At 40.0% G+C, this 24846-nt stretch overlaps 2 protein-coding genes across 3 annotated transcripts in view; one reads left to right on the forward strand and one right to left on the reverse strand.

Moving 5' to 3' along the window:
* The window catches only part of CAPN3 (calpain 3), a 177845-nt gene extending 173034 nt beyond the window's left edge, over positions 1-4811 (forward strand). The window contains exon 24 of the mRNA XM_089680258.1: positions 1458-4811. Coding sequence (XP_089536384.1) covers positions 1458-1484 — 27 coding nt within the window. The 3' untranslated portion in view covers positions 1485-4811. The remainder of the gene's footprint in view (positions 1-1457) is intronic.
* A 3042-nt stretch (positions 4812-7853) lies between these two features.
* ZNF106 (zinc finger protein 106) overlaps positions 7854-24846 on the reverse strand; it is a 118653-nt gene continuing 101660 nt past the window's right edge. Inside the window, exons 17-22 of one of the 2 annotated variants that reach the window (XM_089680260.1) lie at positions 24609-24671; positions 24189-24308; positions 22308-22379; positions 21165-21236; positions 15233-15379; positions 7854-12354 (exon numbers count right to left, since the gene is read on the reverse strand). In XM_089680260.1, coding sequence (XP_089536386.1) covers positions 12301-12354; positions 15233-15379; positions 21165-21236; positions 22308-22379; positions 24189-24308; positions 24609-24671 — 528 coding nt within the window. In that variant the 3' untranslated portion in view covers positions 7854-12300. Of the gene's footprint in view, positions 12355-15232; positions 15380-18245; positions 18657-21164; positions 21237-22307; positions 22380-24188; positions 24309-24608; positions 24672-24846 lie in introns of those variants that run through there. The other variant, XM_089680261.1, reaches the window with a different exon arrangement.

Here is a 24846-nt window from a genome sequence, read left to right on the forward strand (position 1 = left end):
AAGGCTACACGAAGTTTGGAGGTCTTTAGCTATTGACTCTGCAGACAGCTGGCGACTTCTGCGCACTGTGTGCTTCAGCATGCGCTGACCCCGCTCTGTCATATAATGTGGCCTACCACTTCGTGGCTGAGTTGCTGTTGTTCCCAGTTCCTTTTACTTTGTTATAATACCACTAACAGTTGACTGTAGAATATTTAGTAGCAAGAAAATTTAATGGATGGACTTATTGCACAGGTGGCAACCTATCAAGGTGCTACGCTTGAATTCACTGAACTCCTGAGAGCGACCCATTCTTTCACAAATGTTTGTAGAAGCAGTCTGCATGCCTAGGTGCTTGGTTTTATACACCTGTGGCCATGGAGGCGATTGGAACACCTGAATCCAATGATTTAGAGGGGTGTCCCAATACGTTTGGCTATATATTTTGTTCTATGTTCATCTAGAAGGTGAATGTTCATTTTCTTCAGTGTATATTCAATATGAATACTCAATTATGTGCAAAGGAAGCTGGATGATTAAACTGGACATGGCTTCACCCTATTGTTTTTGCTTTTTTAGCTCCACTTTTCAGATATGAAAATAAAAAGTGTACTTGCACTGTTAATTCTGTTCTTTTAATTTTTAATTTGAACATCAGTTTGGGTGGATGTATTCTCTATCATTTGAGTATAACTAATGACTGCCGCGCAATGATTTAAAAACGGTTCTTTGAATAGAAATAAAGCCTTCTTTTAGTTTTGATTAGACCAAGGAAGCATTTGCAGCTCTGGAAGCCTTTCATTGCTGAAATTTCCACTCTAATCCTGGCCTGGTGAAAACTAAGGTTTTAAATGTTTCTTTACTTTCTGTACCAGTGAGAGTAGATTTGGGACATGACATGAGAGTGTATGTCCATTGGGGAAACAAACAGTGATGAAACTCTGACAAAGGCTCTATCCCTAACCCTCAATTAGAAAAAGGTTTGCCCTTACTTCAAAAAATAAAAAGTTTATTAGGCCTCATGTACACTGACAATAATTTCTAACTCCCCTAGAAGCCAGCTGCATTTTGGCCAAAAAAAACACTTGACGCTTGTAAAAGTGTGTACCCGCGTCAAGCCTTTGGGCGTTAACTCCATTGGCCAGAATAAATAATTTATTCTGGCCATTGAAATAATATAATGCTCCTAACGTTGACACGTGTTTCGATGCGTTTAAGCGTCAAGCGTTTTTTCACCCAAACCCTGCTGCTCCAAGACATCCTGGAAGTGTTTTTATTTTTTTCTGCCACTAAATGCTGCTAAAAACCTATGCGTGCATGAACACATAGAAGAGCATGTAGGGGGGTGTAGAGCAAATACAAAAAAACCAAAAAAAACCAAACACACACCTGACACCCCTAGGAGAAGTTGTAAAAACGTCCAATGTGCAAGAGGCCCTAATCTGTAAATAATTAATTTTTTTTTTCCTTTTTTTCAGTGGTTGCAGCTCACAATGTATGCCTAAAGTTATGAAAAGCTACGCTGACCTCAGCTCCTGTCCCTCATTCACTCTCATACAAAGACCGACTCAGGATCTCTGTTGGACAGAGCAAACCTTTACCTCATAAATCTTAAATATACGTTTACTGAAATACACAGAAGACTTTAAAAATCAGGACAGACATGACTGACTTGTACAAGCAACTCTGCAGCTTTTATTAAATATTCTCATGGTTTCCTTCCCTGATTATATCACAAACATCAATTTTTTAAGTAAATTGTATGCTTAAAATTGGAAATCCTTATACTGTGAGTTCTACTTTGGTTTTTACATACAGCATTAATGGTCACTTTAAGAAACATGGTTCAGAAGGGCAGAAAGGTAGAAAAATGATATCATGTACACAGTAAAAGTTGCAAGAAGACTGATGCAAGCCAGTGAAATGCTTTGAACATAGAACCTGCTAGAGAAATAAATAACTCAAAAGCCTATACATAGTAGTTACCACTTGTCAGATGCCAGGAGTAGGCTTCCTTTGACCAAATCATTATGGCAAGGTCTTCAAAGACTTGAGGGTCAAGGGAGGTCTAGTCCTATTAGTAGTATATCATGTTACTTACCCAGTTAAACACAACGGTTTCAGGGCACCCTGCATATCCTTTAAAGTGGAACTCCAGCCACAACACAACGGCGAACCCCTTCACCTGCCATATGATGTAGCTAAAGGACAGAAACCACTGTTCAATATTACAAATTTGTAGCTTCCTGTGTCACCATTCCTTATCTAGCCTTCTCACTGGACTAAATTCGATCGATTGCACAGTAGAGGTCCTCTGTATCTTCTCCCCTCCTGTATACCTGCAAAAAAAAAAAAAAAAACCTCCCCTTTAGTCCCTAGCTTCTGAAACATGTTAGGATAACAGTATTGTACAGTGTAGTAGAGGGTACAGAGCACTATTGGTATAAAGCCCAATTGACCAGTTCAGTATTAAAAATTTGCAAAGATGATGACAATGTTATCCAGAGTAAAAAAGAAGGATTTTATTATCCACTTGAAAGAAATTAAATCAAATGACTTTGACCAAGCACGTAGTCAGAGCAACCAGTTCTTTATGTGGTCGGCCCCAAGCACTCTGGCTTCTCTGCCCACCTACCAGCAGTCATCTGCCAGTTTCTGGGCTCCACTCACTTGCGCGAGTTCCGGGGACATCCGAGGCATCATCCTGTTCTGTGAGTGGTATCTTCTCACAGTTGGCAACCCATCTTCCAGCAGAGCAGCCCACAAGATTCCTTACCACCGCCTCCTGTACCCTGGTCTGGGTGTACCTGTTCCTTCAGCAGTAAGCCAATTTTATTGCCTACATCCACACATTTGGGCTATACCACCCACCCTTTTCTTCATTCACATTGGACATATGACTGTGAATAATGGTGTTAATTTCTTTCAGTTGGATAATAAAATCCTTTTTTACTCTGGATAACATTGTCATCTTTTGTCAATTTTTAATACTGAACTGGTTACTATCAATTTGGCTTTATACCAATAGCGCTCAGTATCAGCTATTGTTCTATTTACATATGTCTCCTATGGTTTATTGAGCAGCTGTGGTTATAGCCCTTACAAGCTACAAGACCTCATTTTGGTTACCAGCGCCCAAGAAGTTTGTCATTTTTTTTTAATGCACAGTGTAGTGGAGCCTAAATTGGATCACAATGTGTATGTGCACTGGGAACCATATAGTTTGTCTACAAAATAGCAAAATCCCACTCAGTGTGATTTCTGGTATAGAGTGCAATACTGTGTTAATATAAAGATAAAGGTACAGATAAAACAAGAAATGTTTAGATACTCTACTTTGCAGGAGTTTCCTGTAATATAGACCCATCTCCTGCTCTCTCTCTCTCCTTGTGAAGAATGACTGGTCTTGTAGTTTCCTGCAGACAGCTCACTTTGGGTGGACCTGCTGGGTCCCACCCACAGCTCTGTTCTCCTCACAGTTCACCTGAAGATCAGCTTTAAAGGGGTAGTAAACATTGCTTAGACACTTGTACCCACAGGTAAGCTTACCTGTAGGTACAAAGGAATATCTCCTAAAAGTGCACTGTTTGGGGGATATTCACTGTTTCTGCAGCTGGTGATATCACTGGTGCATGCAGTCTGAAGTGGCTGTTCCTTCAGAGTTCTGTGCCACTCCCATGCACATGTGTGGGAGTGACGTCATCACGCCTCGGCCAAACAGCTGGAGCTGATAAACCCCAAAAGAAGACTGGGTGAAGGTGGAAGCCCTGTCAGCAGTGACATTGTGCCACTGGAGGGTTTCATTTTAAGGTAAGTCTTTCATAATGGGCTAGTATACGATGCATACTAGCACATGATGCCCTTAACTTGCAGGGAGAATTTTTTTGCAACAGTTTACTACTGCTTTAAGGATTTTTAGGACCATTGTTGCAGTTTAAAAGCAGCCAAATAAATCTAGCAATATCTAGCTTTTAGAACCCCCCAACAAGTTTTGGATCCTTTATCATCTCCAACTACTGACAGCAGATAGAGACCTGCAGAGGAAAGTCCTTGGTTGCTGTGAGTAGGTACTCATGTAGGAAATATTTATATGGTCAGAGACATGTCTTCTGTTCTCACTGATAGTGAGCATTTGTAAGTTCATGGCACAGGAGTCCGTGTTACTGAACATAGAGCACTGTCAAGTTCTACTGCTGACAATACTCATACCCGATGACTCACACTCTTGCAGGCCCAAGCCTCTAATGTAATCTATAACAGGGAAGGCCTGAAGAGGTGTTGTAGCGTCTACTTATCTATAACTTCCAATGACACCCAGGTCCTGTGCTGTGTTCAAAATTTACAGGGAATGGTATTTTAGGGGAGAAAAAAAATAACACTGACAGATCTTATCTCTTTTGCTGCCCATGAGATTTAAAAGCGAAGCAGCTGACTGGTGAGCTCAGCTTGATTACCTGTTATTTTATAGGAGTTTAAAAATTAGCTTCGATAAATGTAATAATGTTAAATTAATATAAAACTTGACTAAATTGTGTTTTTAAGTTTGCCTTGAGTTCCACTTTATTACAAGCAGGGCATGCCTCTCAAACTGATAAAAGGTAGAAGTGCAAATTAGTGAAAGATACACACCTCACCAATGACATTTTCTCCCCACTTTGTATGTTACATCTGTTTTATGAATGTGATATCTCATTTACTTTTAGTGTGTTGTTTGATATTTAGAAATTGAGGTGTGACATTTCATAACTGAATTCTCAATTTTATATGTAAAAGTGATTCTATAGAGTCCAGTACTAATAAACCAGAAAGCAAGTCATCCTTGTACTACTCTATCATGTTTTGCAGTTATTTACGTGGGAAACTTTTGAGTACACTCATGATACCAATATTTGTCATAATTGTATCAATGGAAATTTAAATACTACACACTATTGTCTTTATACAATCTCTCAACTTTACTCAGTAATGTGGGGTACACACAAGAAGTTTTTTGTCATTCAACCTAGAGGGCTTAACGGAAAAAAAAAAAAAAAAAAAGAAGAGAAAGCTCGCCATATACAAATGGTGTTAGTGAGGCGATTTCCACACTGTACTATTGTGTTCTGACAGGGGGACTACCTGGCTACCAGCTCTGAATGGATGGTTTTCCTGCATGCTCATTCGACAGAAAGAGTATTCCGGTTCCTGGCTGTTTTCAGCTGATTTTAGCCTGTGTATACCCAAGCTAGAGGAAAGAATAATAGTAATCCACAGCAATGGCACTTTGGTTTTCTGCAGTCATTTTATTGAAAAGTAAGAGCTAATTTGTTACTGCTTTTCAAATCACGATTCACATATTCAATGGCTTAAGCTAGCCATAAATGGACGTATGTACGTCTCCCTAATTACGGTTGGTGGAGAGACATCTATCCATTATCTGTGCCGCTTGAATACACACTGCTTGTTATTCAACCTGTCTGATGGACCAAATTTAACTCTATTGTTGTCTTGTCTTTTCACCAAAAGATAAAAAAAAAACATTCAAACTTAGTGCTGAACAAGCTGTTGGCGCTATATAAATCCTGTATAATAATAATCACCCCACTTGGGTAGTTTTAAATGACCTACTCTTAGCATCATACTGGGCATCAGATGGAGGGTGGTAGGACTTTCATAACAACCCTTATTAAAAAGGCCTTTTTTCTGCAACACTATAATGCTGAAAGTAATGATGAGCAAAAGTGTCAAAGGCTGTCATATGTTTGGAGACGGCTTGATGTACTATATTGTGTCAGTCATTGCTTAAGCATATACGTTAGGTGTCATAGCCAAACTGACAAATTAGTAATGTCGCAGAAAATTGGGCTTTTGTACTTGGTGTAAAAAGTTTTTCTTGGGGCTCATTGAAGGACACACATGAAAAGATTTCACCTTTGGGTTATACAGCTGCCTACAGGAGGACTGGACATTGGCAAAAAAAACCCCAAAAAACTATTTGGGCCAGCCCAGAATAAATTTGCTTACTACCAGCATTTCTCAATTTTACAGCAAGCAGTATTGAGAACAAGATCATAAATACAGAGGAGTGGGACCTGTGTCCCTCATTGGACTGCAAGAAAATAATTTTACAATAAGTACAAAAATTCCTCATCTTCTTCTAAACACCCCCAAAAAACAGTCCAACTGAGGGGTGGACAACACAGGTAAAAACATGAAGAGGCCCGGGAAGCGCCTGCCGCTCAAAAAGTTAAATGAAGGATCTTAAGCCCAAAGCTAGAATCAGAAGCCTGATGTTGAAAAGCCTAAGAACAACTCACCAACGAGATTGAGCCTTGACAGGAGAGGTGGAACTCAGTCCTTGAGACCATAAGCTTGAATAGTGTCTGTCTGAGCCAAGAAATAGTAGAACAAATAGCCAGTGAACCCTTTCAAAGGAAATCCAGAATTACAAAAAAGGAATCAGTCTTACTAAAAAAGCAATAGATGAGAGATACCACATCAGATGAAGTGAACTTCCCATGTGGTGAATTGCAGCCAGAGGGACAGAAGAGAGATGTTCTGGTAGAGGTAAAAGGCAGGGACTACTTTAAGAAGGAAGTCTTAAAGACCTGTATGGTGGTCACTTTATTAAGGAGGCACACTGCGAGGTTCAGGGTGGGGGAAGACTGAGTCAGTAGTACAACTCAGATGAACAACTTTTTGTGTCCTTTAATGAGAAAGAAATGAGGTTTCTGTACATGGTAGTTTGGTGTACTCTTCTATATAAGGGAAAAAGGGGATCCTGGAGAACAGTCACTGTTACCAGATCAGTGAGAGCGCCAGATTAAATACATGTTAAAAACCATATAATCAGCAAAAAAATGTGCAAAAAACCCCCCCAAAAAACAAACAAACTGGTATGCAGGGGAAGGTTTGGGATGAAGCAGAAGGTGCTGGTGCTCACGAGTCAGTGGGACAGGGAAAGGAGATTAGAATGCACATAATAGATGCTCATGAGGCCATGCTGCAAGTGCCCAAGAGTCTCTGAAGTGTAATGGATCACAAGTTGTCAGGTGGTGTGTGTGGGGGTGGATAGTCAAGGGTCCAACAGGTAGGTGTGTACAAGATATATGAGACTACCTGTATGAAAGAGGGTGATACGAAGGGGTGGGATTCAGTAGTTTAGAAAAAGAAAACTTTGCAGGGGAGATACCACTTAGTCCACAAAAACAGTTTTGTCAACCCACAACCTAAGGACCTAGGAGCCAAGTGTATTTCTGAAAGGTATTTTTTGTGTGGGGGGATCTAAAAATGAATAAAACATAGTGAACTGTGCATGCATTATGGGGATTTACTACATATGTTTTTTTTATTTTGCTCTGACATACACTGAGATTTGCAGTCTCAAATAGGAGCAGAAGGGTGGATTAAAAACCATTAGAAACACCGCTGGGTAAGATCTGTTAAGTAGGCTTGGAGTTAACAGGGGCTTTCCCCAGTCCCATCGGCTAAACAAAGCAGTATATTTGAGTTGCATGGGCAATCGAACAAGTCACTTGAATGTTTGCTGGGACTGCTGCAGTTTTACGCTGCTTTTCACTAAGCGCCACAAACACAACTGTGCTCCTGTCAGACTTTAATTATTTAAAAAAATGTGATGGGTGAACATTCACAAGCATTCAACCAGCCTTATTTTTTTTTTTTTTTTAAAGACCTCAATTGTGAAAACACCACAGTATGGCTATTAGATGGGTGTGACAGTTATGGGAAATTATTATATTAGACAAAATAAGGGCATAATTTGTTAGGGCTGGTCAAATCCTTGTGAAATCTGTCCAGGTAATTTTTCATAAATAGACCCTTTACTGTATCGGAAAACATGAAATGAATAAATAAAAAACAAGGAAACAAGGTCATTCATTTAACCGATTTATTAGCGTACATTAGCCCTCAAATACCAAATTATGATCAGAGATTTGTGGATAGAAGGAAAAAAAAAAGGAAAAAAAAAACTATGGAAACAAAGATGTAATATCATGAAACGCAAAGACATAAAAGCCTATCAAGGCAGTTCTAAAACTTGGCACTATTAATAAAGGGCTTAACTGCTGTGCACGTTTCAAACAATCATTTGCAAGAAATGGCATTAGCATTTGTCTATGTTCTAGAGATGCACAACAGATTGTGGTAGACAGAAAAGCAGAAATATTACATTTTAACACAATAATACACATTCACATTAATAATTTGCAAATGTATTACTGTTTATATTGTTAGTCACTGGTTCTCTGGGGCTCCAGAGCCAGTGCAATAAGCCTAAGCAGAGGGTTTCACATTCTCCCTTACAAATTGTAATAATAAATATTTAGAGGAGACAGGGAGATGCTTAGCTCTGCATAGCTACCTGCAAAGTGTTACAGACTTTTTTTTAAAGGGAAACTGGTACAAAACATTTCTGGTTAGAAGTACCCCCTACCAGACAGAACCCTTGCTACCAGTACGCTAGTGTGGTTGGTATTGGTCTTCTTCATGCAAGCTCTGGAGAAGTATTCAGTTTTTATGTGAATGACAATACCACCCTGGAATCAGTAGATAGCTATGACTCCAAGCACTGGCATACGAATCGTTAAGGTTCTCCTGTGAAGAAGGGGGTGTGCAGTGCCAAAAGACTACTCCAAAGTGCCTGGCACACAAGACATATAATCCTACAATTAATATGTTTGTGACAAGTTCTCCTTAAGTATGCCGTAAAGAACAATGGTGCTCAGCAACTCTTAACCAATGGCACAATAGATTTCATTGTGAAAAAGATAATTTCCAATTATTTGCCATCAGTTACATCCACCAATGCTCTTTACTCTTACAATGGCACATACCAAAAAAGTAGTTTTTTCCAGTGCCTGACAACATAGCCTGCAATTTCATTTTATCCTAGGTAATAATACCGTACCCTAAAACACTGCTAAATTTAGCTTTGTGGAAACTTACAGGACTGCTGCTGTCAGGTACTGTAAGGACATTAAATGCAGTTTTGGCTGTCCTGAAGTTTCAAGACTCAGATAAAACAAAAGAAAAGACAGCTATGTATCACGCATACACAAAAAAAAACAAAACAAAAAAAAAACAAAGTAATATTTTATTCTTTCTGGTTATATCACTCATACATAACTGGAAAGATTATGTTTGTGGTTTTTGTTTTGTGGTATTTTTTAAATTTTTTTGTTTTATACTTTTGCCGACTCCCCACAACACACATTCAATCACTTATACACCATAACATCACACCTACCTACCATCACGGCAGACTTCAAATTGATTTTCTGTTTTATGTGAAATAAATAGGATGACACTTGTCATACTTATCAGTGGCACTATAAAATACCTTACAAGAAGATCTGCTTAGTAAGTGTATGAAAAATTAACTTAAAACACACAAATCAAACAAGAAAATAACCCAAGTGCCACTTTAAATATGATTGGTGCCCAAGTTCACAGCTGAAAAGCACTTGGGCTCATTTTGAAGGCTGACATTTTACAGTTCTGTACACAATTCTTGTGTCTGGGGATACTAAAATATAACTTTATTGACTAACAGACGCAGTAACACAACACCAATACAACCAAACACACAAAAATATGATAGTTATGAGAAGGTCATTCAAGTTATCCCCACATACTGTAAAGTCAGTATTGATACGCCTGTTTTGCTGTGAGGGACCCATGCCATCAAACAGCATATCTATGACATCACCATAATGACACTTATAAGAGTTTATGTCATAGCATATTGTGCAGAGCAATAAAGTGGTGCAACCCATAATAACCAAATAGGATATCTAGATGGATTGAAGCAGAATTCTGCGGTTAAGTTGGTTGGTTTACTACCACAAAAGAGCTGCTACTGGGAGCAAAGGAAAACTAACCCCATAGGGCACACATTCTCCTACAGCAAAGAAACATTATCCTCTGTGTGAGACACAACCAGAGTTACTTTGAATGGTCACATTGTAAAGGATCCACATAAGGTCAATGGCCCACATAAATATTTTTAGAGATATAAGAAGGTACCCTTACGTTACAAGTGCAGACGGCAAGCTGGTACCATCCAAGTTTCTGTAATTCCTTGTTGTTATAAACATCTAATTGGCACTCCAAAGAGCAGGGTTGCTGAATGGATGTAGCCAGACCTCCATTGTTTAGTATACAACATTGCTCAATACACTATGCCATTAAATAAATCACTCAAGGGGAAACCATAGTCTTTTCACAGATGTAAAAAATCCGATCAATGGGTATTAATGATTTTAGAAACCTTGTACGATTTGAAATTTTATACATACAGGTACAGTCACATTGTTGCTTAAATATGCAGGCTCTGCTTTCTGTTACGGCACTCTGACTGTCCTTTACTGCTCCTCTCAGTCAGTCCAAGACTATAGATCTGATTTTAGCACTTTAAAAAAAAAATTTTTTTTAAATGTATCCAGACTAAAAAACAATGTAATATAGTGTTGCTTATAAATCCTTTAAATGTAGTGGCTGCATTCTTTTAATTTCTTCAGACTTTTTTCCCTTTATTTTCACTTCCTCTCCCTTCGTGGCAACATATTTCTCTCCATGGTATCAGTGGAGGGAGCTATGGTTGTCATACAGTATGGGTTTCAAAAAATGCCTGCCTTTGCGTGTCCCCACTACATGGTGGATTGATGGGATTAGTAGTTTACAAAAGTGAGATGTCATTGTTTTAGCTCCCAGGCCAACACACAGGAAATGACAAGGGCACCACATTTCTAACAAGCTCAACAGGTATTTTTTGTAATTGCGTGAATGTTCTTAGCCTGAAAAGAAAATGAATGCAGCCACCAAATCTAAGGACTGGTAAACTGCAATAGATTACAATTTTAATTTTGGGTTTAGGTACACTTTAACAGTTCCTAAACACGGGACCCTAATCACATTCCCCGATATACTGATGATCCCTGGAAGGAGCATTCACAAATCTCTATAAAATAAAGTATAGACCGCATGTAAAAATGTCAAAGTCACACAAGGAATTACTTTTGGGCAATGTTAAAATTAATAGAGCAAAATGTGTACTGAGTGGCAAAACACTATAGTTTCCCCTTCTAATAACATGTTCATTGAATTTTCAGGATGCAAAGCCCCAGCCATGTCACTCACATTACCAACAACAGTATGTTAATTAGGAGAATACTTAAAAAGAACCAATTAAACAAGTCAGAATTGGTTTTCCTCACCTAAAAAAAAAGAAAAAAAAGCTGCTTCTGCAAATTAACTGCATTACAATGGGAATCTTATATGGAAGTTGACAAACTGAAGTTTGTAACCAGCTTTGTAACATTTTCTAGCCTTTAAGGCTCATTCGCACCTAGCATGTTAAGCTGCATTGATCTGTGCTACTCAATGCAAAGTTAAAGCAAATAGGTTGCAAGCACTGTAATGCATTTAAGCAGTGCGTTACTACACATCCCCACCATAAATCAGTGCCTAATGATGCTGCGTGGTGTGAACAAACCCTTAATATACAACAGTAGTTGAAAAGCTGCTTGTGTTTTGATCAATAAGGGACAATGCTCAAAAAATATAGCATCTCAATTAAAAGTGTAAATGTCTGTATATAGAAATCGGGCAACTTTAGCTTTTTTTGATGGTGAGGAAAAAAAGTACTGACTTCAAATTAATTCTTCAAATAAAGAGGACCCCTTTATACACATCTGTTAGTGTTACTTCTGATAAAGAGGAGTTATCAAAATCCTATTATTCCTCAACTCAACAGAGCCTTTTAATAAAGGAGATCAAGATTTGGTTGATGAGGATCTGAGTAATATTGGTGCAATAAAAAATATAATTAGTGCCAAAGGGATAAAACCATATCTGCTTATAGGGAATTTTTTATAAATAATTTAACCGTTTTTAGAGTCTCTTCTTTGATGAGAAGTGTAAATAAAATTTTAAAAGGCTCTATTCTTTCTATAAAAATGTAAAAGTGTCCATTTAAGATTTGTACAGGAAACAGAGGTAAATAACACAATAGATTCCTTCATGCTGTGCCCATGAAGGAAAGACTGAGAAATGTAGAAAAATATTTGTTTTTTTGGTAACATAACACTGAAAATACATTTAAAATGAAATACAAGGATGTTGGACATTGGAGTGACAAAGACGATGGATGTAGGAGCCATTTGTGCAGTCAGTAAGAATAAAAGAGAGATAAAGCAACTCTGCACTTCACTCCCCAGTAGTGTTTATTGAACCTGCTGGGCGTCAGATATTTGGGAGTTGCTGAAAATCTCTCGGTGTTGCTTAGAAAGAAACATCCCAATATGGGAGGTAATGTGCTTCTTATATGTTCGTTTGGCACTCTTCTGCATGCCGTTCAATGTGTCCTATTGCGTCCTATTGAGAAAGAAAACAACATTCTTTTACTGTATATGGACCAGTCCAAAATAATTGAACATAAAACCCAACAGATTTAATCGTCAAAGAACTAGTGGTGTCTAAAAGCATTTACAAATCTGTATTTTTAGTCCTAAAGTGACAGTAAAGTCTTGTTTGTTGATTTATTCCTACAGGCAAGCCTATAATAAGGCTTACCTCTAGGTACACAGCACCGTTTAGGAGATTTTTACTTTTACGCGATGTCACGGCCAAGACTGCTGTGTGCATGCACAGGAGTGAAGTCATTGTGGCTCGGCCAATCAAATGGCCACAGCCTGCAAACCCAGAAAAAAAAGACTGGGTGAAGATGGAAGCACCAGGGAGCCGTGACAGAGCTCCGCTGGAGGGCTTCGTTTTCAGGCAAGTCTTTCTTAATTTTCTATGCAATGCATACTAGCACATTATGCTCTTAATTTGCAGGGAGATGATTATTTTGTTTATTTTTTGCTGTTTACTACAGCTTTAAAGTGGTTGTAAATGCTCATGGTTTTTTACCTTCATGCATTCTATGCATGAAGGTAAAAAACCTTTTGTGTACAGCAGTGCCCCCAGCCCCCTTCAATACTTGCTTGAGCCCCATCACGACCCAGCGATGTGCATGCAGCCTTGGCTGTCCCGGTCCTGATGGGCTCCCGCTGCTGTCAATCACAGACAGTCATCAAATGAGGAGAAAGAGGGGTGCGGCCAAGCCTCAGCTTCGTGTGTGAATGGCCACACGGAGCAGCGGGTGCCCCCATAGCAAGCTGCTTGCTGTGGGGGCACCCGACAGAAAGGAGGAGCCAGGAGACCCTGTGGAAAACCTGAGAAGAGCAGGATCCAGGCTGCTCTGTGCAAAACCACAGCACACAGCAGGTAAGTATAGACATGTTTGTTATTTAAAAAAAAAAAAGAGCCTTCAGTATCACTTTAAAGGCTGAATTCCACCAGTTCCTGAATTCATGGATTGATTAGAATGCTAACGAGAGGAAAGCAGAGTGAGAGAGAGATGTGCTTATCAGTCATTTTCTTCTTCTCCTTTTACTGTCCAGTCACAAGTTGGAGGCAGAGAGAAGACCTAGTTCAATTACTTTACCAGAGCAGAGAAAAATCTGGTCTAACTGTGCTGTATGACAGGGTTGTGTAAACATTTAAGCAGGAAAGAACAGAAATACAAATCCTTTGGCAGATAAAACCGCTCTCATGCATCTTTTACTGTAACTGTGCATCTTTTATCTGTGCACTCAGGCTAGCCATACACAAATAGATGGGATAAATCTAATAGATTCTTCTATCCACTCTAAACAGCTAGGATGGAGGAATCTCCCCTACTAGCTATTATTTTCTGACAGCCACTGTACCCAAATCTGTTTGAACACAAGAACAGCAACTGCATCTAAAAAGCCGGAATTGCTGTTCAGCCAACAATTTTCCACTCGGCTCCTTTGACATTTAATTTAAAGTCTGTCAAGCCAGGTGGTACCAGAAGGGCTACCCACAGCTAGGAACTGGGTTGTAAACATGACAGCAACTTTCAGACCTCAACATTTAAGCCAGCCATAGACATTTCAAATCTCGGACATTTCATCAGGGACTGGCTGGGATTCGAACCATGTATGGGCAGGCTGATTGTACCCAAGTTGATCGATCAATCAACTTGGGTACAACCAGCCTGTTGGGTTTTACATTCAATACTTCATAGTGGCTACTATAGCCGCTAGCAGTAATCACTGTGTCTTCTTGGCAGGGATGACTCCTCCTGTCCCCCCCCCCCCCACCCGATGAGAGAACACAATGGCTCCGTGGGAGGGATTCCCCCATCCAAACTGACTGTGTTGAGGGGGGGGGGGGGGGGGGGGTTGGGGGGGAAATTGAGCACATTTCTTTCCTGCAACCTGTGGCTGCAGAAAAGAAAATCACACTGTCTATAGCAACTTTTAAAGTGGAGCTTTCCTTAAAGTGACTCAAAAGCGTTGTTTTTATAAAATAACATACATGTCTATACTTACCTGTTCTGTGCAGTGATTTTGCACAGAGAAGCCCTGATCTTTTTTTTTTCAGTCCCCGCCGACACTCCTGGCTCCACCCCCTCAAGCAGTGCCCCCAGGGAAATCCACTTGCCCTGGGGACACTGCTGCATCCGTTGGCTCACTGGGATGGCGAGATTAAAGAATTCCTGTATATGAGCAGGAGTGATGTAATCCTGGTACAGCCAATCCAAGTGGCCAAAGATCAGAACCTGTAAGAAGACCAGCCGAAGATGTCAGTGGCTGGTGAGGGTGCTCATGGACACCACATCACTGGAGTGGAAAAGAGTGTAGTTCCACTTTAAGGACCAGACAATGTAAGAAAAGCTAAATAAGTGGCAAATATAAACTTCAAATGTAAACCTTCACAATAATAATATATTAGTAAAAATAATAACACTGGCACAAACAGAAACTGTAATTGGTTCTCTTGCAGAACCCGTGTGGGAGGCTGTGTTGCTATTGAAGGCATCAGCTTCATTTTGAGCCTTTGCACTAGCTAGTACCCTTCAGTCCACAATGATGACAGTACAGCTCATTAAAAAAGCAGAGCAGAAAAATATGGTCCCCGCCTACTCTACGGAAATGAGGAGCAGGCACAGCTTAGGAAAATAAGAGGCTGTTTAATATTTCATGTGGCCCCATAACTTAATAAACATTACTTCCCAGAGTTTCTTACTATATAATATTTACAGTACCTAAAGAAAAAAAAAACTAAATTTCTGGATCTAGCATTCCTAAAAAGCTTCATTTTATAATAGATACTCAATTCAAAACAAACACACAATGATTAGAAATGAGACCATCCAAGCTAAAGCCTATATCTAAAATACCTGCTTTGATCCTCGCCGAGCTGTGAAGAAACCGTCGCAATTCTTCCATCTGCATTTTAAGGTTTGGAAGTTAGGGTTTGTGTGATCATTCCGTAGGTGTTGCTTCAGATGGTCGACAACACCAAAGATAAGCGAGCATCCATGCCACTGCATAAAAGTACATAAGACAAGTTCAGTGCTAGCACTGTTTTATAGTCGATTCTGAGTGTACTCTACTGTACCAATTTGTCAGAATTGCCACATCACAACTTAATGAGAAGGAATGGGTTTGGAGGCACTGGATCTATAGTAGGTTTCCACTTGCAGGGTGGAGTGAACTATATGGAGAGCAGTGAATTGCATGAAGAGGCATCTGGGAGGTGCTTCTGACAAAATCCAAAAGAATCAGAAGAGAAGGAGCACCACACCATTAAGCCAGGATAAGTTTATATTTCATTAAAATATATCTAAATAGGTCAGTGCATTAAGAGGGGTCTAAGGTAACCTCTTTGCCAGGGTTCAATATACCAGTGAAAATGAAGCTGGCGTTATGGCAGCAGATTGAATTTAGGTTTAATAGTAGTATCAATTGGAATCTTCTGCTACAGCTTGCCTTCTCAAGGACATTGTCGCATTATGTTCAAGCTTTATATTTTTTCTTAATAAAAATACTAACACAACCTTTTCTCCCTCTGCCCATCTGACAATCTCAAAAATCTTATACAGTATTTGTTTCTACACATTGAGAAGGTGGTAGAAACAAGTACAATAAAAGGATGTCATCTGCATCTTCACCTTAGAGCTCCATATAGAATCCAATATGTAGTTAACCTCTGAACCACAAAACAGCTGTCAGTACCTATCCATAGAGATAGCCGAAAATCATTATGATGTCAAAATAAAGTTATCTTTACCAATAGTAGGTTGTTACAATGAAATAGATTCAAGGACCTTCTCTATAGCAAAGTCCTACTAGACCTGTGTAGTCTTCACTTAAGGTGAGGGGCCACCCAAGATCACAAACTGGTGGTTACACAGCTATAGATATTCACAGCATGGAGACTCCTTTGGAAGTGTTCGGTGCACATGAGAATTATGAAATGTTTATATGGATTGCACTGTATGAATTCATTATAAACAATACATGGACTTGCAGGGACTCATTTTTAATTTTCATCAGTTAATTGCACTTTACAATATCATTCTCTACTTGTTTCACCTTATTGATAATATTCATTATCTCTGATGGTGTGGGATATAATAATTTTTATTTGTTTGGTTTTTGCACATTATGTTTTGTTCACATGCTTGTGTTGTTGCACGAGACGATTTGCTGAGGATTTATTACACAGGTGTGTTTTAGTTTGATTGAGAGCTTCAGGGGCAGTGCTACACAAGTTGATATTTTGTGCACTGTGCTGGAAACACTGTTTGTGTCGGCAGCAGCCTCTTGTTCCAGGGCTAGTTCACACTAGATGCAGTTCAGTGCACTTTTTTTCTGTATCAAAAAATGCATGCACAGTGTTTTCCAGGCAGTTTCCGGTCCAGAAAAAAAAGTAGAACATGCAGCATTCTTTGGCAGAGAATCATACTGGAGCATGGCAGACTGCATCAAAACTGCACCGGACCTGCGTGTGGTGTGAACTGTAAGCAAGAAAGTATCCATAATGCATCCAGAGTGCCTTTTTGTAGTGTGAACTGGCTCTTATGGTATTTATTTGGTCTAAGGGAGATTGCTAGTTTTTGACCTTAATAAGATTGTAGGCCGTGCACTAGTTCTATTTTCTTATTTCATATACTGTAATATAGCTTTAGGTTTATTCCAAAATTTGGGTTGCATACAGGTGACATTTTCCTGCCTCAAAATTATCTACCGCTTTGTCCTTAAAGAGGATGACAAATACCTGTTTTAGATTCGGGTTGGGTGTCTACAAAATCCCATCTGGCAAAATGCTACAACTGTGAAACTAAGAAGGTCAGGTATGGCAAGATCTCCAGTCTTTGGGAGACTGAGGTTTCCAATTTGATTCTTGTACTATGCTTTTTCCAGATTAGGTCCCTAAACAATATATCCACTTTCCTAAATACTTTTACCGGTATCCACAATGGGGCATTATGTAAAATGTACAATAATTGCAGAGCCCATATCATTTTGAGTAGATTTACTCTACCCACTACCATAAAGGGTAACTTACACCACCTCGTTATGTTCAAAAATGTAAACCTTTTCACGTCCGTCATCACTCTACTCCAATTTTGTCTGCCCTGATAAAAGGGGTCTCTTGGAAAGCACAAAATACATTTGCGTGTATCTTTTGGACAAACTATGCTGACTTTAAACATTTTCAACTCATTTGATGAAAGCATTAGTGTGAAGCTTCTTTCTTCTAAAACTCTTGGATTGTACCACTCCACTTCCTTTATTTGTAATGGTTCCTCCATTACAAACAAAGGGAATTTTAAATCACCACACACATGCAGGCATGCTATATGTGACCATGTAGGAAGAGAAAATGACCAAAGCAAGTGGCAACCACTTAGACATCAACAGGATGATTGTAAACATTTCAGGTGATTACCAGTAATAACACTACTTATAGCCAATCAGAAGACTCAAAGTCCAGCAAATGACCTTTTGAAATGTTTGCTTCATCCCTTTTTGATGCTGTTCAGACACCGATTTGCATCAGTATCATCTCCCCCTTCTTTTGACGGCATTAAGCTGTACTTATTTTTGGCAGGTTTGTGCCAGTTGCCAGGGAACACTTGCCTTGTGGGCCCTCTACTTGCAGCCTCAAAGACTGGTAACGTGATCTGATACATCTTAGACACTGATAGTGCTCACATCAGGCTTTTCCTGGCATCCTTCACCGTGTGACTAGGATCACTCACCAGACAGGGTTATACATAAATACATAGGTCACTTTATGCTTCTTTCTACACCTCACAGTGCTCTCCCACTAACTGGAAATGTGCTGCTGTCTCCTTATAGTCACAAGTACATAGAAGACAGATAAGAGCATACACACAGGAGTCTCTTTGGTGTTTTTTTTTTTATTAAAAGGTTCAAAACATTTTATCTGCTGTGAGCTTAAGCTTCAAATGAAGAGTTTCACAACACTAAACTAACCCAGCCCTTTAGACTTGTCTAGTAGTCCAAAGTCGGAAGAAGTTAAAACAAGCTCACAGATGCAGTAGCAGCCATGAGCTTTTTTCCCTTTTCTTCAGCCACCTCCTGGTTTTACTGTAAAAGTGATCTGCGAAGCTGTAGAGCTGCCTGGTCGCTTTTAGATAATTTGTGGGTGCTGCCTTCCAATTCTGCCAGCACTCTCCCTCCATGGCTCCTGGAATCTACCGATCCTTCTGGGAGCCTAGGATCACAAACCGTGACATCAGGGTGGCAAGCAGGAGGATGCCTGGTGTCTCCTTAAATTGAACCTGTCAACGGTTTAATGATATTATATTTATTATTATTATTATACAGGATTTATAAAGCGCCAACAGTTCGCTCAGCACTGTACATTACAAAGGGGGACAGAACATGCGACAGTACAACAACAATACAATGCGATACACGAGGAGTTCGAGGGCCCTGCTCTTTCGAGCTTACAATCTAGGAGGGAGGGGATAGTGGTACAGGAGGAGATAGCTGTGGGGGATGGAGTGGTAGGAAGAGTGGAGAAGGTAGGCAAATTAGCAGGGGGTGGGGGTAGGCTTCCCTGAAGAGGTGGGTATAGGAAGTCAGTTAACAAATAAATGTAAAAAAATAAATAAAAAAATAAAGTAAAATATAATAAAGTAAATAATATTACACACAAAAAAAAATTCCAAGCACCCCTGTTGCATACACATGAACTCAAACACATGAGAGCATGAACACACACATACAGCACAAGGGCATATGCAAGCAATTGTGCCACACAGGATATATATTGCAGCACATGCCAGTGTGAGAACAATGATTCTAGGTGCTCAGGCATATATACCAGGGGGGAAAATGTCAGTGCATCTTATGGAGCGAATATGGAGTGGCCGGTCCAGTATTCCCAGTGTCAGAATACCAGGCTGGCCGCTTGTCTCTTTTCTGCAGTAGAACCTTACCTGTTCCTCGGTCCAGCGCTGTACAGTCTTCCCGCGCTGGTATCTTTAGTGTGGGCTCTTGGCTGTGACAGCCGTGTGCCCAGTGCACATGCGTGAGAAACTCTTCGCTTTGTGAATGGTATGGCATCTTCTGGGACACATGACAGGTCCCAGAAGACGCCGGAGCAATCACAAAGCGCATCGCTTCTCACGCATGCGCACTGGGCACCCGGCTATCAGCCGGGTGCCCACACCAAAGGGAGAAAAACTGTCAAATTCAGGTACCCGCTCCACCTCCCTCCCCAAAGGTCTGCAGTCTCAGTCATCCCATCTACTGTCCGCAGTCTCTGGTCATCCCTTGTACTGTCCGCAGTCTCAGGTCATCCCCTGTACTGTCATCTCCTGTAGTATGTCCGCAGTTTCTGGTCATCTCTTGTACTGTGTCCGCAGTCTCTGGTCATCTCCTGTACTATGACCGCAGTCTCTGGTCATCTCCTGTACTATGACCACAGTCTCTGGTCATCTCCTGTACTGTGTCCGCAGTCTCTGGTCATCTCCTGTACTGTGTCCGCAGTCTCTGGTCATCTCCTGTACTGTGTCCGCAGTCTCTGGTCATCTCCTGTACTGTGTCCGCAGTCTCTGGTCATCTCCTGTACTGTGTCCGCAGTCTCTGGTCATCTCCTGTACTGTGTCCGCAGTCTCTGGTCATCTCCTGTACTATGTCCGCAGTCTCTGGTCATCTCCTGTACTGTGTCTGCAGTCTCTGGTCATCTCCTGTACTGTGTTCGCAGTCTCTGATCATCTCCTGTAGTACGTCCGCAGTCTCTGGTCATCTCCTGTACTATGTCTGCAGTCCATTGGTTCAGAATATTTTTTTTCTTGTTTTCCGCCTCTAAAACCTAGGTGCGTCTTATGGTCAGGTGCGTCTTATGGAGCGAAAAATACGGTATATATTTTTTTTGCATAGTTACACTTCGCTTGAACCAATATACGTATGTCCCATGCCTGGCAGATTCCTGTGAAAATAGAGAATCACTGTAGTAGTCAACACAAATATGGTGATCCTTTCTGTCTTCCAGGTTCCAGGCCATGCGGCTGCTCTGCTGTACGATAACCACAGGAGGTTGCTCACTCAGGAAAAGGCGTCATTCAGAGAGCACTTTGGTTTTTTTTTTTCAAAATTAATGCAAAGAAATCTCTGATTAGATAAGCTGGAGAGCCAAGGTAGTAACGTTTCGATCTCTACCTCATCCAATCCGAGAATGCCTTGCATTCTTGGAGAAAAATACAAAGTATTTATCTGAATGGCACAGAATCCAGAAGACAGTGAGGATCCCTAGATTGTAAGCTTGAAAGAGCAGGGCCCTCAATCCCCTCATGTTTTGCATTGTATTGGTATTGTTCTGTCACATGTTCTGTCCCCCTTTGTAATGTACAGCGCTGAGCGAACTATTGGCGCTTTATAAATACTGTATAATAATAATAATAATCCCAGCAGTAGAGGCAGCTACATCAGTGATTCTCTGATTCTCCAGGGAGTGGCCAGTGATGGAATATATATACTTTTCAACTACAAAAAAAACACCCCTGGATTTTTGTTTGAACATGATTTCATACATATAACAAGATGGTTACTCGCTATAATTTTATTAGTATATGGGGTACAAATGTTCACAAATAAAAGCACAGTGACAGTAAGTGATGCTGCAAAACAAGGAATTTTATTGTTCTAATGAAGCTTCTGAAACAATTCAAATTTTAGGTTAGTTGGGGCTTAAGCAACATGCACTGTACAAGTACAGAATTATAACTATATAAATAAATCAGGTGAAGAAAATGATGATCTCAGGAATGCTCAACACAATGTTCTTACCAAGCAACGATAATTATGCATAAGGTTCAGACGCACAGCTTGGACACTGCCATCATAACAGCCAGTGTAGATCTAAAAGACATGGAGTAAACATAATTAAAGGACCACACTATTATATTTCATAATGTTGACACAAGGGTGTAATTATCAGCACATAGGAGGAAAAGCAGGTAATAGGGCTGAAGGACCCAAATAAATGTGATATATCTAAGAAGTTATAGCAATATATGTGAATCCCCATTTTATGGCAAGTTTGCTACAAGTACGGTTTAGGAATATAGCAGTATTCAGAGGGTCAATTTATAACAAGGACTAGGTCCAACTGGGTAAAATTATTCAGCAACTCAGAAAATTTCTGTACACCAAATCCCTCACAACCTAACATGTTACTGTGACTATAAGGCCTGCAAAGCCCTTTAGAGTAAAATGTCTGACACTTTCCCACAACCGGGGAAATACACCATATAAGCATGTAAACACCAACACAGACTCCATCTGCATTTACAAAAGTGTGGCTACATACAGCAATTTCAATGGTATGGTCAGCTGCACGTGTGACTGCAGCTCCCCAGGTGCGGGAAGGTGCCAGAGATTTTACGCTATAGGACTTTCCAACTCCTGGTGCATGATGCCTAAAGTCAAATGGGCTGGCCATAATGGCACAGAATGTAAATAGGCACTGGTAGACAAGGAGGGGATTTAAAACAGCTTTCAAAATATCCCAAAAACATCTATATCATCGACGGAGATGGGTACCTTCAGGAGTGCCAGCTGGTCCTCAGTAAAGTGGGGGAATCTAATGTTTTGCAGATAGGTCACATGGGAGGTACAGAATGTGTGATAGTAATTTTTAAATTCATCGGCCACTTGTTGTGGGTCAGTTATATTAGTCCTGTCAGGGCCATGCAGGGAGACCATTACTGGGGTTCTAGCATCTAGATGGGCTAGATAAGTGAGCATTCAACCAGAGCGTACAAAAACATCTATACAATTAAAAATAGTGCTTGCCTGAAAACAGAGCACTTTAAAAACATTTACAATCTGTATTTTTACACATATACCCAAAGTTATAACATACTGTATAAAACTTCCGAATGATCATGTGAAAAGACCAAATAAGATGCTGAACTTTTTACAACTTACCATGTTTCTGTAAATTGACATGCACATGATCATGTCTGAATATCCTCCATAAACTTGTAACCGGTCATGCGACTACCAAAAAGACAAGAAATTATTTCTAGTGAATACAGGATTTTGAACTGAACAGTTTTCATAATGTGCACATGCAATCCAGCAGTAAATGTAACATAATAGGCAGTGATAAAGAGCATTGAGGTTGTTGCCCATAGCAAACTAAATTCACTCTTTGGCTGAGCTTCTCCCCTCCTAGGCTTTACTATCCAAGCAGTAACACAGTTATCTTGAGAAAAGAATGCAGACAATGTGACACCACTACACCAGCACGATGTAATAGACTCATGAAACCTAGACTTTAAAAGTCCAGCAACTAAATCTCTGACCTTCCTAGTACACAGGCTAATGAAACAGAGGCTACAGCCTCTTAACGAGTCTCCCACTGGTGAAAGGAACAAATCCTATTCATCTACAGTTATAAGCAGCCTCTACAGAAAACCACAGGGATAATCCTGGGTGGATGTGGGCATCATTGTGGGCATTTGTCAGATTTTCCACCAAGGATTTACTATATTCCAAGACGTTCTTTTCTTCCTAAAACAAAATAGACACTGCTGTCCTGCTGAAACACCTACTAACACGAATGCAGCAAATGTGAGTCAGAAATCATTATCTCTATAGAGTGGATATAAAAAGTCTACACATCCGTGTTAAAATGTCAGGTTTCTGTGATTTAAAAAAAAGAGACAAAGAAATCATTTCAGAACTTTTTCCACCTTTAGAGTAACCTATAAACTGTACAACTCAGTTGAACAACAAACTGAAATCTTTTAGGTGGAAGGAAGTAAAAATAAAAAACTAAAATAATATGGTTGCACAAGTGTGCACACCCTTAAAGTAATACTTTGTTGAAGCACCTTTTGATTTGATTCCAGCACTCAGTCTTTTTGGGTGTTGAGTATTTGCACCTTTAGAGACCACATCATTTAACTGTTCCCAGTGATCCCATCACCCCACGCCCCCTGGCAGTAGCCGCAATCCACACATTTTAGTGTCTATTCCTCTTCTTCCTAAAACCAGTCTCCCCTTCACTTGTGCTCTTTAAAATGCCACTCTGTAACTTGCGGTTACTGAAACCTGGCTTCATGAATCCAACACTGCTTCTCCTGTTTCCCTCTCCCATGGAAGTGGAATGGGAATCCTCACATTTCCTCCATTTCCATCCTTTCAGTCATCTCCCGCTCTGCCTCCCTCCCTTTGGAACTCCCTACCCCAATCTGTCTGATTATTTCCTACTCTGTCCACTTTTAAGCCATTCCTGAAAATCCCTCTTCAGAGAAGCCTATCTTGACTCCACCTAACATCTGTACTTTTATTTTCTCCATCAGCCCATCCCACACAGTTATTACGTTTTGTATCACCTGACCCTTTCTCTTAGATTGTAAACTCTAACAAGCAGGGTCCTCTGATTCCTCCTGTATTGAATTGTATTGAAACCATGTCTGTCCTCATGTTGTAAATCACTGTACAGACTGTTGGTGCTATATAAATCCTAAATAATAATAACCCAAGACAGAGCCTTTTGATTAGGGATGAGTCACTATGTGTGTATTTTGTCTCAGGATTTTGCATCATGAAGTAATCTAAGATCCAGGAAAATGAGAAAATGAAACAAAAAGCTCCATCTCCAGGCTCAGAATGAGAATGCAAAATATTAAGGAATATTTCATTTTTATAGAGACAAAAAATAAATGTTATGCTTTCATCATGACCCTAACAAACAAAACAATTCTATACAAAAACACTGTACATTCTTTTTAGGTTATGCCAAATTTCATTTTAAAAGTCATGGTTTTATTGTCTGAGTCAAAGCAAACAATATCTTACCTGCAGATCATAGATACGAACAAATTTATCCAAGCAAGCTGTCACCATAACCTGCCCCAAGATGTTAACTACTGTAACAGCATGATTGTGACCTTTGTAGATGCGGACCAGTTCCCCAGTCTACAAGAAAAACAAATGATGATGAAGATAAATAACAAACCGCAAATTTGCAGTTTAGAATAATAAAGAAATCCTAACATTTTTATGTGTACAGAAATGGGAGTGCTGTCGCTAGGGGAATCAGCATGCATCCACCCCTCAGACTGCTCTGACTCCACAGCTATGTTCAGCTGAGTAAGCAAAGTATACAAGAAAAGGGAATTTGCAAGTACAATGATGAGAACACTCTCACTGCATTGAGAACACCTTGACAGCAACATCGCACGAATGGAAAGCATAAAAATGACTTGCCATACTTACATGGATGTTGTGAGCATGGACAGACTGGTCACTTGATCCACTGAATACCAGATCATTGACAACCTGGAAGAAATCATATGAAGTTTACATAGAAATAGAGGTTCAAAGCAAAACAAAGACAGGGGCATGATGAGATATTGCAAAATAAGCAGAGCGATGTCTGTTGAGACATATGCCACCAACAACAGCTTATTATTTAGTGGCCAAAACAACGGTGGACCAGCATTAAGGACACCTA

The sequence above is a fragment of the Staurois parvus genome, unplaced genomic scaffold (genome assembly GCF_062004578.1).
Source record: "Staurois parvus isolate SC_StPar_1 unplaced genomic scaffold, SC_StPar_1.0 ptg000237l, whole genome shotgun sequence".
NCBI lineage: Eukaryota > Metazoa > Chordata > Amphibia > Anura > Ranidae > Staurois > Staurois parvus.